The 16,674-nt window shown below is 39.7% G+C and overlaps 1 protein-coding gene across 2 annotated transcripts in view; it reads left to right on the top strand.

Moving 5' to 3' along the window:
* vps13b (vacuolar protein sorting 13 homolog B) overlaps positions 1 to 16,674 on the top strand; it is a 298,354-nt gene that overhangs the window by 185,515 nt on the left and 96,165 nt on the right. For both annotated transcript variants that reach the window (XM_015003945.2, XM_015003947.2), the window contains exons 35-36: positions 15,465 to 15,806; positions 15,890 to 16,304. In XM_015003945.2, coding sequence (XP_014859431.2) covers positions 15,465 to 15,806; positions 15,890 to 16,304 — 757 coding nt within the window. The remainder of the gene's footprint in view (positions 1 to 15,464; positions 15,807 to 15,889; positions 16,305 to 16,674) is intronic.

The following is a 16,674-nucleotide window of genomic DNA, read 5'->3' as shown; positions in this document are numbered from 1 at the left end:
TTCAGTTCAGATCCGGACCGGGATGCAGAGCAAGTGTAACGCGATTTCTTAGCGGTCCATAAGCAGATGTGTTGCTCTTTAAATCGCCGGATTATTAGAATGTTTATCATGGCGTTAGCCGTGGTTCGTCACAGTCTGACTTCATCTCAGCGTTTCCCGGTTGACGGTAATGATGATGAAGTGAAGTGAAGTTGGGTTGGGATCAGGCAGCTTTCAGCAGCAGGAGGTCCCACAGCCAAGGAGCTATGAATAGATGCGGTTTCCAGGACTAATCTGGCTGCTATGTCATCAGCCGTGTCACCCGGCAACACAGAAAGGCATACCATCAAACAGACACATGTTCAACATACACAAACACACGTACACATGCGCTGCACATTCCCCGCATGGTGAGTGTCTGCCACCTTTATTTGGAAGGCACAAAAGTAATACGCCTGTAGGACCAACCAGCTGACCTGTGGATGTGTGAATGCGTGTGTGTGTGGGTGTGTTTACATGTTTTCCTCTCATGTCAGCTAAACGTTATTATATCATGTTAACCTTACATATGGACACTTCATTCATACAAAGTGAATTTTGAGAGCTGAGACTTATTGACATGATGGAGTTTGATTTAGACTCAGAATTCTGATTAAGCATTTATTATAAGGTTAAAGGGGTCCATGCATCAATTTTTTTTTGTTTTCATGCATTTTTGAGATTCGTGGCAGTCATTCTGGGATGCTTTAAAGCTTTCTCTTACAAAGATCCTCCTCGGAGCTGCCATCTCCAAGCGGAGTTTCCACCTCACAGAGCACCACACCCCCACGCCTCCCCCACTCGACTCCTCCAGACTAGTGGCAGCAGTAATTTACAAACTCTTGGTGAAACTGCAAGTCTGAGAAATAGCTTATAAAAACTATTTCTCAGACCAGATCCAGGCTTGAAAGAGCAGTTGTAAACAGCAAAATGGAGATGCATTGTTGTGATGATATGTTGAAAGCAGAGTGTTGGAAAGAGTAGAAGTTTCTTAAAGAGACAGAGCTCCAATTTCAAGGTGTTGAATTGTGAAGTCAAGTTATGTTTGATACAGCATTTTTATAACACCTGAATATAAAGTTAGTTGATTATGCTATGAAATGGCACTATATGCCTGGAAAATACATAATACTACCTCTTTAAGTAGTAAGGGGTAGTATTTTAGAGTTACTAACTTTTAGTAACTAGTAAAAACTTACTTTTTGAAGATAAATGTTGATTCTAAAACGATTCTGGACAAAATGTCAAGTAGGAGAAAACTTCCTATCACATGTAGTTATCCAGCTGATCAGTTATATCTCTACTGTACTTTTACTGAACTTTAATTACTTTTCTTATACTCAGATTTTACTTGTTGCACTAACACAGGGCTATTTATCATTGCAATGTCGCCGTCGTCTGTTATTATACAACCTCTCTGTATCCCTGTGCTGTTGCCATGCCGTTGTTTTAATAATTTGCTTTCGGGACCAAAGCGATCTGGATTCAGGATAGTTTTGTTTTGTAAGCGTATCTTTGATTTCCATGTTAGTGTGTCTGGCTTCCTCTCTTTCTGACACAGATACACAAACACACACACAGATGCAGCCTGGGTCAGCCATGTGCGTGTAGCACTGTGTGAGAGGAAAATACCCTCTGGTGCAGGGGGAAGTCCCGCTCCACCTCATCCTGGGATGATTACACGCATGGGAAGCAGGACTTTAGACTTCCTCCAACACTCATGGATACACATTCACATGGTTGCCAGTGCACACACAGATATTCCAGAGTGCTACAGACATTTAGGAAAGGGTATTCAACCTTGACAGAACCTTACACTTAGAGATTTTAGTACAGACACATAAAGTGTCAGATATAGTACCTGTATTAGAGCTCAGCCTCAGCATGTGTTGTTTTTCTTTTCTTTTCAATTCTTTTCTTTCCTTTTCTTTTCTTCCTTCCCTGTTCTTTCCCTGTCATTCATAGCACTGTCAAAAATCACACGTAAAACAGTTCTGGCCCATCCTGGACTGGCTGGTTACATAATAAGCTGGCTGATACCATGGAGGGTTCTCCTCTACAGAATTTATTCTATATTTAGGGTAGTGGTATGTGTAGTTTTTAGTTCCAACCCAAATGAGATTGACTGGACTGTCTCACAAAGGTTAGCTACTGCTGTTTTTATTAAACAATGAGACCTACGATAAGCTTCTGTTGGAATTTAAGATCAGGGATTTTTGATCATACACACCAAATGCTCAGTTATGATAAACTTGTTGAGACTGCATAGCATCTCATCCATACATCATCTGTCCATGCAGGAAAGCTCTGATTTTAAATTCCAACTGCATTAGATTTAGTTTAGCAGTATTAGCATCTTTTGTCAATGAAATAGAGTTCGATTAATTTCTTCTATTCTAAGAGATCAGACTGTAGCCTTTACTATTAAACATAAATAAGGGGAATTATAAAGCTTACAGATGGATTGATCTACACCAGAGGTTTTCAAATTTTAGACCCTTAGAATTGACCACCATGCCCACTCAACTGCATTATTACCATTATTTCTGTAAACTTTTTCCTATTGGTATACTTGATGTTCCACTCTTACATGTTTTCACTTATTTTGTACAGTAAAACATGAATCTGCTTTAGATATAAGAGCTTCACACATTGAAAAATCCCTGATCTACACAAATAAGTAAGCCCAATATCAAGAGTTGGTCTCAAATTAATTAAGAATAAATTCAAACCTTTCTTTTCCTCTCGAACTAGTTTAAGCGCAACCTAAAGTTCCACATGTGAAGCTGGTGACGTGTCCTGCCCTCTTATTCTTACTCCAAGTAGGAGTGCTTTGCTCATCAAAGCCACTGTGCTGTTGACAACCTTGGCTCGGGAAGCAACCTCTGGCTTTATCCTCGTCTGTCTTATGTTTAATACAAAGTGTTTTGAAGACCGTTCCTCTTTGTGATGAGTGTTTCATATTGTATGGTCATTGAAATTCCTCCTTTGACCTCCAATAGCAAAAAGTGAGATGTCGAAGGAACTCTTACCTGATGTAATTGCCAGTAAAAACAGATAGATGAGTTTAAAACTATAAAGCAGGCAAATAAAAGGAATAGGATCATAGAGACAAAAAAGGATGATTTATATACAGTCTGAGTAAGAACCTATTAGATTTTTGCTTGAATTTCTGACTGAGATTATTGTATTTTTCTGTTAACATGGAAGTTGGTGTTCCTGGCAGAGCAAATCAATTCTTAACCACTTAAGTTGGCTGTTAACCCTCTCTGGGGTCTGGACCACCCTCCAGCCCCCCATTATCTTCCAATGCTGCTTAACTCTATAGTCATTCACCTTGTTGCTGCCTAGAGAGCTAACAAATAGAGCTCTTCACGCAGCTAACTCCTTTTCTCTTTGGCTGATTCACATCGGTAAAGTAACTGTCGTTATCATTGGATTATCTTCAGCACATATTTTCACAGTCAGTGTTCCTTCAACGGCCCGTTTTTGTTTCGAAACCGTATCTGTTTTTTTCTGTCTTACTGCCCGTCTTGTGTGACCCAACTGTTAATTGACAGCCAGTCATAACAAGTCGCCTTCTCTGTTCAGCCCTAGCATCCTAACCAGCTTTCTTTTCTAAACATAAGCGTAACACATTCCTAAATTGACTCCTTGGAAACCTGATCTATTTGAGATCAGTAGCAGCTGAATTTGCTGCCTTTTCAATCAGTTTTGGCAAAATTGGCGTGAAAACTCCAGATAAAAATTGTGCAGGCTGGAATTCCAAGCGGAGAAACAAATGGTGCCTTTGAGGAGAGGCGGGAGGCCCCCCAAACGTGAACCCCGGGATCAAGTGACCAGTCAGGTAAGCAGGAGTCAGTAGTGCCCTCGCTCTTTGCCTGCAAGGGAAATAGGGTCACAGACCCAGGGGAGTAGTAAAAGCAGGACACGGCAGGCCAGTTAGTAGACTTATTTGTAAACGCACATCTGAGACTTATTCTGTGAAAAGTATCCAAGAATCTGTAAGGAATTTCAAAAGAGATTCAAAGAGGAAGCCTTTTTCTCTACACCTGTGTAAGCAGGTTTCCAACTAAAATAACAGCTGATGCAGACTAATGGGTGACTCAGAGAATTTAGTATAAATGCTGTTTCTCCTCTACTTCATTTGTCCAGTAAAAGTAACCACAATATTGCACAATTTCAAGACATTTTTCATTGTTTGCGTTCCAAAGTTCTGCTATGTTTTGTTTTCACCAGATACATTTATTTTCCATATGTGATTATTTAGCTTAACCTTGTTCTGAATAGGACATGTTGAAGACAGTTTCATCTTATTAATGTTTCTTCAATGAATTAAACACTGTTTAACATTTGCACTCACCGCCTACTTCATCACGTACATATGTTTAATGGTTTTTAACCAGGTTCTTATTTGCACCAATGGAGAATTAAGGCCCCAACATACTCGGGCGTACTCGGAGGTCCACGCGGACTCGAAGCAGACATGACATGTCCGCACAAGGATAAATTTTTACGACCGCGCGTACGCGTACTCTGTGTCGCACTTTAAACTACCTGGTGGAGACAATGTTCACATCGAACTGGTTTTCATATGACACCAGGCTGATAAGATTGAGAAAAAGGGTTATGTGATTTAATATTGTTTTAAAGTTGGCATCAACATGATAAAAGTCGACATAGAGCTGTCGCAAGGACGTGATGGAAACATAAGCGAAAATGCTTCACAGCAACAGGCTTTATTTGCTATATTCACGCAAATATTGGCATGGTGTATTATGCAGAATTATAAGAACAAAAACCAAGACAGAATCCCAGACTTCCTTATCAGCAGCAGAGCAGAGAGGTGGTCTGATAAGTTGAGTATGACTTTTTTTTTTTTTTTTGAACAAGGCCAAGGAAAGAATGATTGGGTAATACAGTCATTTTGGATTGCTGCGCAAATTATTTGAATGTGGCCTGTTTGCTGATTGCCAGACAAGCTGCTCTGATTATTTCAGATGCTGTTGATCGGCTGGTATTTTCACGCTAAACCATCTCAGATTTACAAAGTACAATCCATTGTTGTGGAAGCCATTTTAGTCTCAGTCTTTTGGGTGAAAATGCTTCTTAGTTTTTAATTATTTCTAAATGTGATAGTTTTAGTCCAATTCATGTTAATGAAAACTTTTAATCAACTTTTACTCAGTTTTAGTGAAAGAAAGTATTATTCTTTACAAATTAAATTGGAGAATTCCTGACACCTTTTTAACTTTTGACTGACAGGTTGTAAGCACAATAAGCAGAAATGTCTGACAGACCACCCAATAGCATTTTCTTCTAGTAGTTTTCTCAACAAAAACTCTCAGAAGTCTAGACATGCTTTAGTCATCAACGACTCGTGTTTTTCTCATTACTGTCATTAAAAAAAGGGGCTTAAACAAAAGAATGTTATTACTGTGATTGTTAATGAAAACGACATTGTGTCCATAATGGAGATACACACAACCCTTTTCACATTATACACCTTCTGGTGGTCCCACACTTGGTACAGCCAAGATTAGTAAACTTAGTACCAACTACAATTTTGCACATGTTCACCCAATTTAAGGAATAACCAATTAGAAAAACATTCCCTGCTTTGATAAGTCTTGACTTCAGCATCAACATTCAGATGGCAGAGCCAGAATTTGGTGTAAGCAACATGAAATCATGGGTCAGTTTTCTGTCTTGTGGTGTTGGTGAGGTAATAGAGTGGGGAGTATTTTCTAGACTCTTTAAATGTCCCATCTTACTTGAATCTTCTTTCTGGCCTTGCTCATCCGTTTATGAACACAGTGTACCCATCTTCTGATGCAGTTGTCAAAGCTGGTCTGTTGAATATGACAATCTGTTCACAGCATTCCAATGGCTCCTACTGTCACCATCTTCATCTGACAGAAGATGGACAGATCTGCAGCTGCAAACTGTGAGATGCTGTTATATCAATATGGACCAAAATATCTCAGGAATGTTTTGAGACCTTGTTGAATCTTTGGCAGTAAAAAAAACAAGGTAGTTCTAAAAGTAAAGGCAGGTGTAATATGGTATTATCTATGTGTAGCTAAGTGAATTTTATTTTTTGTTTTTTTCACAGACAAAACCATCACAAAGTACTGTAGAGAAAACAAAAAAATACTAATGCCAATAAAATAACTTATAAATAAATCCATATGTGTAAGGGAACAATCAGTATAAGAGATCTTAGTCATTGTTTTTCCTTGCTTGCTTGCAGTTGTCTAGCATAGTGTGTGGGGGCAAGAGCAAAAAATGACTCATGCTCCACTCCTATCATCTGCGTTTCCTCTCCTGACAATATTAGCTACGCTTGGTTTGACTTCGATTTTACACAAGCATCATTTATCTTTCCTAATCTTTGCTTCTGAATTCCTCTGCATTTCCTCCTAAAACTTTATTTCTAAGTCTAAAATAATTGAGTATCCCAATGAAGCACAAATCTGTTTTCTAGCTGAGGTGTTCTGCTGTCTGCAGGTTGTTTTGCTCTGATTATCCTCCACCATTGTGCACTTTTGGCCAATGTCTTCATATTGTCAAAACTCTCCTCTCTATCTTGGATAAGGATACGGGTTCTTGCAACATTCTCCTTTGTAAACCTAACATGTACATCAGACTTTGTTTCACTGTGTGCTGGGAACACATCCAGTGAGAAATTAAAGGAAGATTACTTCAGTCCTCCCAATCCTTCTAATTTCAGCTTTCTTGTGACATTGTGCCAGAATCGTTTTTGCCTTCCAGTTTCTCAGATCTTTCCTTTGTTCACACTCTTTTTGTTGTACTTTAAGGTGCTTTCTAATTTCTCCACATATATACGTATCCCTGTAGCATGTCATGTCAAAGCCTACATTTGTGCGGTGGACCACCCAGAGCTTATTACACTTCCCAGCCTGTGCTGATTTAAACAGCCTCATCTCACCTGGGTTTGCCGTTATTAGGGGCTCCAATTTTCCATGGATCCAGTGGAGTGTGAAGCCGAATTGTTTTTGTTCTGTTTGTTTTTCTTCCATCAATAAATGCCATACTGCAGCCTACGGTAATTATCTAGGTCCAACACTTTTTGGCTCATAAATATTTGGTCACACAAACAAACGTGATATATCACCATTATGGATGATACAGGATCACATGGGCTAGGCTGCAACCGTTTACGTTCATTTCTTTGCTACGTGGCTAAGTAAGGGATAACTTTCCAAGTTGGGTACAATCAAACATCTCTGGCTGCTGGGTTAATTAGGTAAATACATACATTGTAAGAATTACTTCGATGAAAATTATACCCTGAATTAGAATTGGCATCCTGAATGTAGTGCACAGTTGGCCCACCTATCCATGATGCAGTATTCACAGATTTTTGCATACAGCATAACCAAAATAAAAGACAGTGCAGCTTGGGATACTAGAGGTCCATTGTACTAAACTTTAGAGACACCAGATATCGGCACATATAATGTGGAGGAGTTTAGGTTATAATAGTTTGATTAAACTTTATTGTCTACTTTCATTTATCTGAGACTATTTGCAAAATGGCACTGAACAGTCAAAGTATTTGATAGTTAAAGTCTTAATCTGATTCTATAAACGTTTAGAAAATCACTTCCAATCTAACTACCTTATGATCTAGTTCAGCTCCATTACTCTACATAATTAGTTTTGAAGTTGATGGTCGCTGATGTATCTCTGAATCAGTTTGAATTATTGCAGTCAAATTTGAAAATCATTCTTTATTAGGTTTTCAAAGGTCATTTAAAAGCAGATACAGTGGGGAAAATAAGTATTTAGTCAGTCACCAATTGTGCAAGTTCTCCCACTTAAAAAGATGAGAGAGGCCTGTAATTGACATCATAGGTAGACCTCAACTATGAGAGACAAAATGTGAAAAAAAAATTGAGAAAATCATTTTGTCTGACTTTTAAAGAATTTATTTGCAAATAATGGTGGAAAATAAGTATTTGGTCACCTACAAACAAGCAAGATTTCTGGCTGTCACAGACCTGTAACTTCTTTTTTAAGAGGCTCCTCTTTCCCCCACTCATTACCTGTATTAATGGCACCTGTTTGAAGTCGTTAACAGTATAAAAAACACCTGTCCACAACCTCAAACAGTCACACTCCAAACTCCACTATGGTGAAGACGAAAGAGCTGTCGGAGGACACCAGAAACCGAATTGTAGACCTGCACCAGGCTGGGAAGACTGAATCTGCAATAGGCAAGCAGCTTGGTGTGAAGAAATCTACTGTGGGAGCAATAATCAGAAAAAGGAAGACCTACAAGACCACTACTAATCTCCCTCGATCTGGGGCTCCACGCAAGATCTCAGCCCGTGGGGTCAAAATGATCACAAGAACGGTGAGAAAAAATCACCGTTCACAAGGGTGAACCACAAGGGGGGATCTAGTGAATGACCTGCAGAAAGCTGGGACCAATGTTACAAAGGCTACCATCAGCAATACACTACGACGCCAGGGACTCAGATCTTGCAGTGCCAGACGTGTCCCCCTGCTTAAGCCAGTCCATATCCAGGCACGTCTGAAGTTTGCTAGAGAGCATTTGGATGTTCCAGAAGAGTATTGGGAGAATGTCATATGGTCAGATGAAACCAAAGTAGAACTATTTGGTAAAAACACAACTCGTCGTGTTTGGAGGAAAGTGAATGCGGAGTTGCATCCAAAGAACACCATACCAACTGTGAAGCATGGGGGTGGCAACATCATGCTTTGGGGCTGTTTCTCTGCAAAGGGACCAGGACGACTGGTCCGTGTAAATGAAAGAATGAATGGGGCCATGTATCGTGAGATTTTGGGTGAAAACCTCTTTCCATCAGCAAGGGCAATGAAGATGAAATGTGGCTGGGTCTTTCAGCATGACAATGATCCCAAGCACACTGCCAGGGCAACAAAGGAGTGGCTTCGTAAGAAACATTTCAAAGTCCTGGAGTGGCCTAGCCAGTCTCCTGATCTCAACCCCATCGAAAACCTTTGGAGGGAGTTGAAAGTCCGTGTTGCCCGCCGACAGCCCCAAAACATCACTGCTCTAGAGGAGATCTGCATGGAGGAATGGGCCAACATACCAGCAACAGTGTGTGCCAACCTTGTGAAGACTTACAGAAAACGTTTGACCTCTGTCATTGCCAACAAAGAATATACAACAAAGTATTGAGATGAACTTTTGTTATTGACCAAATACTTATTTTCCACCATTATTTGCAAATAAATTCTTTAAAAGTCAGACAAAATGATTTTCTCAAATTTTTTTCACATTTTGTCTCTCATAGTTGAGGTCTACCTATGATGTCAATTACAGGCCTCTCTCATCTTTTTAAGTGGGAGAACTTGCACAATTGGTGACTGACTAAATACTTATTTTCCCCACTGTACAATACTAGTGAGCTCCACCAACAAGTAACTATCTTGCAAACAATTTTTAAAAGTGAAATTAAACTTGCTTTGTCAGTAATTGGGAAACTCCTAAGACAAGAGTTTTAAAAGTTTAGTAGCATGTCTCGATTAAAAACAGCATTTCAAGAGCTGAGGAATTCCTTAGGTCTTGGATAAAGATACAACTAATACCAGATAATATTTTTTTGGGTTGGAAGTTAGGTTGATTAAAAATTTATATGAGGCAGTTTTTCTCTGCTGCGTTTTCTGAAAAATAAAAGCCTAAAGAGGCGTTTTTTCATACGCTGACGCATCTCCTGTTTCTGTTATACCTGGCCGTCATCGTAATGTAATTATTTAGGCATAGAAAACATTCGCCGAGCTGGCTGGAGATGTTAGGGATTTAATTTGAGATAAATGTGTTTTCCTATTACATGTAAAGTTTAATAATCCATTTATCACACCGTCATTCTGCCAATTTCTCCATCAAGCTTTCAAAGTTGAGGTTTTTCTCTCCCTTTTTTGTTTATCTTGTGTCTTGGTTGTTATTAATGATGATTAATAATAATCAGGTTGGCTTCTTCAGTTTATTAGACTGAAGGAGCCAACTTACTCAGTCATTTTTAAGCACTTCTCGCAGCATTTCCCTGTATTGTTGGTTTTCAGTAACAGTTATGGTGTTAATCTAGGACCAGTCTTCTGGGATTTTTAAACACTCCCTCAATACTGCTGTGCTGCAAGTTGCTTTGACAGTCGGCATTATTGATATGCTGCCGTTCCTTCATGTCCTCACACTCACCCTAACCTTAGCTATTAGATGTGATTGGGGGACTCTAGTTTAGGGTTTTGGTTTATATTGGTGGTTCTGTCGAGGATGACTGAAGCAATAAGTCTCCCATTTAGTTGTAAGGGAGGTGGCTGTCAAACCTTTTAAATCATTCTCGATTGCCAAAGATAAGGAGTGGGGCGCAGTGGGTTTGGCGAGCGTCTCTGAGGGCCTAGAGTCAGTCGCTAGGAAGGCCTTGGTCTTAAACTCAAATATTTGAGTGCAGCACTACAGCCTGCTGAGCGTCAGCATTCTGCAAACAGCTCCATTCTGCTAAGCAGAGACAATCTGCATTCTATTTGTGAAAAAATTATTTGTAAGTAAACTAATTTTGTGCATAGGCAAGGAGGGGGTGTGGGGGGGTTGAACTTCAATCAATTATAAAACAGAGGCTTTTGCTGCCACATTTCCCAGAGCCAGGCCTTTGTTGAGCAGCATACTGTAGTTTCCCACATGGACTACATTAACTCTCTCTTTTCACATTGTTTTTTTTTCCATTCTTCAGCTTTTATCATTCTGTATCTTTGTTTGTAAGCCAGAATATTTAAAAGCCATAAAGCAACTGAATGCTGCACAACATCATCACAGTATTGATGTTTTCTTGTCTGTTCATCTTTTGCTTTGTTTATGCACAAAAGCTTCCATGAGCTTCTGTCAAGTTCCTTTCTTTAAACCGGCCATCTCTGCACTTTTACAAACTTACCTCGTGCTTTAGGAATGTTGACAAGCGACTTTGGTAAATGAGATCAGAGAGAAAAGTAATGCTCCTTCAAAGCGGACAAAATATGAATTTGTTTTCATTTGAATCTTCTGCCTACAGATAATTAGGCAAATTGACAAATAGATCCTAGTGAGTGAACAAATAGTATGAGAAACATGGTCTTTTCCTCATGCTATTAAACCTTAGAAGAGTAAACCCACCAATCAATGTCAGAGGGGGCTTGTTAAAATGACCCCACTTGGCTTTGAACTCCAGAGTACGCTGGTTAAAGTATTGCTGACTGTTACAGTGAAGCTCTCTGTATTCATTTTCAGGCTCCAGGGTTGTGACCTTCCACTGCATCTTTGTTGTGGTTCAGTTGAAGTGCATAGCAGGTTGCCTTTGTAGCTGAAACAAAGTTCAGTGTATGAGCTGCCTGTCTTTGATGGCCTTGTATGCTTTCTGTCTGCTGTAATGGTACATGAAGCAGTGACTTCATATTATAAATGTCTTCCCCCTTCTGTTTTCCACAAGAAAACGAGAGAAATCTTTGTGGAGTTTGGTTGAGTATTGTTATTAATTTTCTTTTTAAATGAGATATTGCTGCTTTGTGGCTTTCTTGTTTGAATACAAAAGCACAGGGGGCTGCTTTCAACTTTATAGTTCAGCTAAACAAAAGTGGTTAGCACAGCAGGGGCTTAACCTGTAAACTTTGATGTATTCAAGAGACAGATGTTAATTTTCCATCTCAGCATCCTGCAAGCAAGTAGCTTGACTGAATGGTACGTCAAAAAGATTTAGTAATGACTTCCTATAATTTTCAATGGCAATTCTACTGGAGCTACATGGGAACATTCTTAACTACTGGTCTACAAGACATTCATGAGAACTAGTTCAGATTTTAAAGCCATGGCCTGTTGATACCAGTTCACTTTAATAACTAGAATGAACAGAATGATCATTTGTCATTATCAGTTAATGCACCCTCATATATTCACATTTCTTTTTCAAATCTGAAAAAGTTTGGTACTAAATGACCAAAACTGCAAAGTTTAAAATGATACAGGAGCAAAATGAGCCTGGATAATACCCGTGTTAAATGGACGGCGGAGTCCGACAACGACAGGCGCTTAAATTCCGTAACAAAAGTATGGTTGTGTCTTTTTTTTTTTTTTTTTTTTCCAAAATTTCTTTCTCTTTGTTTATACAATGTCACATGCTGTTTTTATTTTGTTTTTAATTATGTAAAGCACCTTGAAATGCCTTGCTGCTGAAATGTGCTATTCAAATAAGATTTGATTGATTGATTGATTTAAAGATTGGAAAAACTTTGGAGTTTTGAGTTGACGAACTGTTACAATGTCTCTGTACAGCTCTTTCATATTCTTTGACCACTCTGAAAATCTCTTTAAATCACAGTGTCAGCATTCTCATATGTTAAGTGTGAAAAGGTTTCTGTAATCCTACTTGAAAACATCCAGTTCTGCCATTTAATGCTACATTATTGCATCAGTTCTCTACCAAAATTAGTCCTGTTGTCACCTGTAAATAATATTCCATCAACCTTTTCCTTTGGCATAAGTTCATTTCTGTGTGTATCTGTGACTTGTTTCAGACCACAGTGAGAATATCTGGCTGTTGAAGCTGTTATTAGGACGAGAGTTATAGTCTCCTTTCTCAATTGAGTGTGTTCATTTTATTTTCTTGTGACCATCATTGCTTCCTTGCCGTGCCAAAATATCCAAATTTCCGTGTTCCCTGATCTTTGAACCCAAATTGCAACCCTTTTTTTAAATATTCTTCTGGAAACAATCAATCACATATGTGGTTTTTCAAACGTAAAAGTCATGTTGTCATATTTGACTGTCCTGCCAACACTGTAAACGGCTGGCATTTGGATGATGTGACATTTGCTTCCGAGTATTAGCCATCTTCCATTCAAGCTGTTCTCGGTTACACTGACAGAAATGGGGTCAGAAGTCATACAGATGCACTCTGATGTGATTGGCACTCGGGAGACTCGTGGTTTCACACTTTGGGGATTATCCTCCATTTTCCAAAAAGTCCTGCCTAGAGACTCTGAGGGAATGATCTCATGATTGGCTTAGTTTTTTTTTTTGTTTTGTTTTTTTGTGTGTGTGTGTGTGTGTGTGTGTGTGTGTGTGTGTGTGTGTGTGTGTGCGTGTGTGTGTCAGTATGTTTGGGTCAGGAGGGGTCATAACAATGATCAACTAGGTCCAGAGAAAGATTGCATTGGGTTCTGGAAATAGTGTTTCAGTACAGCTATTATACAACACTATAAGTAATAGTTCAGCTGGGATCCGGCCCATGGATTCGGCCAATGTTTGCATTCTAAATTTATTGCCTTCTTTAAATGAATAAATTGGCATAGGGTTGATGTTATAGAGCTTTACAGTACCTTTTTTTTGTAAGACTGAGTAACATAAAAAGCAAGGTATGTGCTTCTAAGTGTTTGGCCAAGTTTAGAATAAATCCTATGAAGGTATGTGATTGGACTACTTGCTTGTGTGGACTTATACTAGCTGAACACGGCGTGCTGTGGCATATTTTCTCATTGTCTCTGTGCTCCTGTTTGTGTTCCCCTGAAGCCCTCTTTCTACTTTCAAGCTAAATTTAGACCAAGAATTTGCTTAGGGGGCAATTTCTTGGTGGTGGTGGTTATAAAAAAAGATGGGGTATTTGTTCTAATTGTAAATGCATGTGAGCAGCCTGAGCTTGGGAAAACGACACAGAAACTTCCAGACCATCTTGCCTTTTCAGCTGACTTCTGCTCTTTTTTCCCCCCAATGCTGTGCGGCTTATTTGTCCTTTCTGACGCGAGATGTTTTCTTAGAGTGGATGTTTTGCCTTCGCCGAATGTCTTCTCAACTACTTCCTTACCTCAATGCAATGTTTCACTCACCTAACAAAGCACACATGGCGAAAGGTCCAGGCCTTTTTCTGCCTGCCTTTCCCCCTCCCCATAGCTTGGAAAATCTTACATTTGTGCAGAAAAGAAGTGCACACATCCTGTCCTGATTATGGCAAGCGAAAGGAGATGGATCTGGCATGGCCAGTCCTATGTAAGTCTGACACATGAGCGTGGTTGAGCAGAGCAGACATCCAGGCAGGCATGCTGCTGCGTTTTATATTGCTCTTGTTCTTAGCCTTTGATGACACTGTTTTGAATAGGAAATATCTAATAAGTCAAGTATTCTGTCTAATGTGCTGCCAGTTGGTTTAGTATTTGCCTGGAGGTCTTGAAACACTATCTCCGCCACAGCAATAATATACATTTAAAATTCTCATTGAGTGAGAGGGAAGGAGGGAGGGAGTGATATGCAGAAAAAGAAGGGCCAGCTGAGAATATATGCTGTAATAGTAACCATATGCAGGATGGAGGAGTAGATGAGGGTGGAATAGAACGGGACACACCTTTGGTCTGTGTTCTATAATTTGCAATTTATCAAAATCGCACTTCAAAGACAGCAGTAGTTAATTGAAAGTGACGTAGGATCCATTATTGTGATTAAGGGAGCATGGGGATTGGCCTCACAAAGGTTGTGTCAATGTTGAAAATAATGATTAATAGGTTCAAGTTATTTATTTTGTATTTTTCCTTAAAACAATGCAGCTGCAGAGGGGAAGTTTAAATGATTCCCTGGTTCTATAAATCACAATTTTTGTGTATTTTTTGTCATGGTGTCTACAGTTTGTTACAGGTTTCCATTTTAAAAACCCTTTTATTTGTTTCCATAAGATCTATTTTACACATTTCAGTTAATTTGGTAGGCTGCACTGAGTTCAGTCTTTTATTTTCTCTCCTTCCTGTTTCATCATTTCAACTTGAGAGACCTTCATAGTTTTAAGATGACATTCCTTGGTAGCATTTTTTTTGTCGCCCAAAACCCAGAAAGCCCTTCGCTTTTGATTTATATCATCTGTCACTGAAAGCTTTTTATTGCCACAATGGCAGGAACCCTCCTGACAACAGTTAGCTAGAGTCGAGCATAAAATCTGAACTGCTTCAAAGGCAATACCACAGTCACTTCACAAAACAATTTAATATAATGGCAGTGTGCCCCCTTTTTTTGAAGACGTTTTGAGTATTGCAAAAAGTACAAAATGATTTTTGACCACAGAAAAAGTCCCAGGGCATGCCTTGAATATGTCTGTGGCTGTACCCTGCACTTCTTCTTTGGTGTTTTGACTGTGGGTATTTGGTATTTGTCTTCATGAACCCACATAAGAAACAAATGTACAAATTCTCAATGTTTCCATAAGCTTTTACACATTTTATCCACACAAGGGTCAGAAGAGGTGTGAGTCTAAACAAACTGACATTGACTGAAAGGAAAGGAGTGCCTGGTTTACACAGCAAGATGCATTACCGTGGAAACTCATATCTACTATAAAGTGTGTGGCGATGCATGCCTCTTCACTACCTTCCGAGATGTCAGTGTCTGCAAAAAAAAGCCCTGCATCCTAATATTGCCTTTCTTTGTACAGGTAAGGAGACAAGAGCAAAAGGGAGTCCATCCAGATCCTTCAGGCAGTGGGGACTCCTCATCGCGCCACAGTGGGATGGGACAAGACAGCGGCTTTGGCAGTGACAGTGCCCGCATTCGCATCGTCCAAATAGAGCAACAAAGTGGGACCAGCCATCACTGCATTGCGAGGCCCTCTCGCAAGTCCACCATCACTAAGAACCTCACTTTCATCCCTTTTGACATCTTTCTCACTGCCAGTAAACTATCTGTAATGACCTACGCTTGTTCGAGTACCCCAAAAGCTCTCACTACATTGTCTGATACACCAAGCACACCAGAGAAGAAGGAACCTGAGGATAAGGTAAAGAGAAAAGAAGATTAATTAACTTGTAAACTGTCATAAGCACAGAGTCACAGTATTTAATCTCTCTCTGTGATGTTTAGGTGGGAAAGAGCATCCTTAATCACCCTGAGATCATATCGGACTCCCCACCGGTCTCAGTCTCCCCAACCCCTGATCAGACCCCAGCTGCCCAGGGTTCGCTGGCTGGGCTGACTGCAGATGACATCCTGAACAGCAACACCTCTCAGCCACCTTCACCATTCATAAAAGGAAGCTTGCTCTCACTCGACAGTCTTCCCACTCCAACCCGTTCCTCGGCCCGCCAAGCCCTGGGCGTTACTATAGTGAGGCAGCCAGGGAGACGAGGCACAGGGGATCAGGTGTTGGAACCCCTTTTGTACCTACAGCTTATGCAGCCTTCTGTTCTGCTGAGCTGCCACCATCGAAAGCAAAAGATGGAGCTGTCTGTTTTTGATGTGGCGTTGAGAGGAGTACCTTCTGACTACAAGTGCCAAGGTGAGAGAGTTTTCTCACAATCATGTCAAAATGCACCAATTAGAAATTTGCTTTGCAAAGCTTTGACCTACATATTCAGATTTTTTCAAAGAGCTGTTATATTGGAAAACATGATAATTATTTAATGTTAGAACATATTTCAGAACAAAGAATTTGCAGAAATTACATTTTAAACCGGTTGCAGCACCTTGTATTGGGGATTTGTGCAGTTAGCATTAATTATAGTGTCTTTGTGTATTCCCTAGAGAAAGTAAATCTCTAACAAGCTGTGATTCCATTACAAATGTGTGCAAAACTTTGTAGATATTTTGCTAATGTCAAAAAAAAAGAAAAGAAAATTGCACGTTGGTTTCCTCGATAAGTCATTTAA

The sequence above is a fragment of the Poecilia mexicana genome, unplaced genomic scaffold (genome assembly GCF_051168715.1).
Source record: "Poecilia mexicana isolate PSO_F unplaced genomic scaffold, ASM5116871v1 scaffold_6, whole genome shotgun sequence".
In the NCBI taxonomy this organism is placed as follows: Eukaryota; Metazoa; Chordata; class Actinopteri; order Cyprinodontiformes; family Poeciliidae; genus Poecilia; species Poecilia mexicana.
Note: the sequence above shows the minus strand (reverse complement) of the source record. Positions and strands in the feature narration are given on the sequence as shown.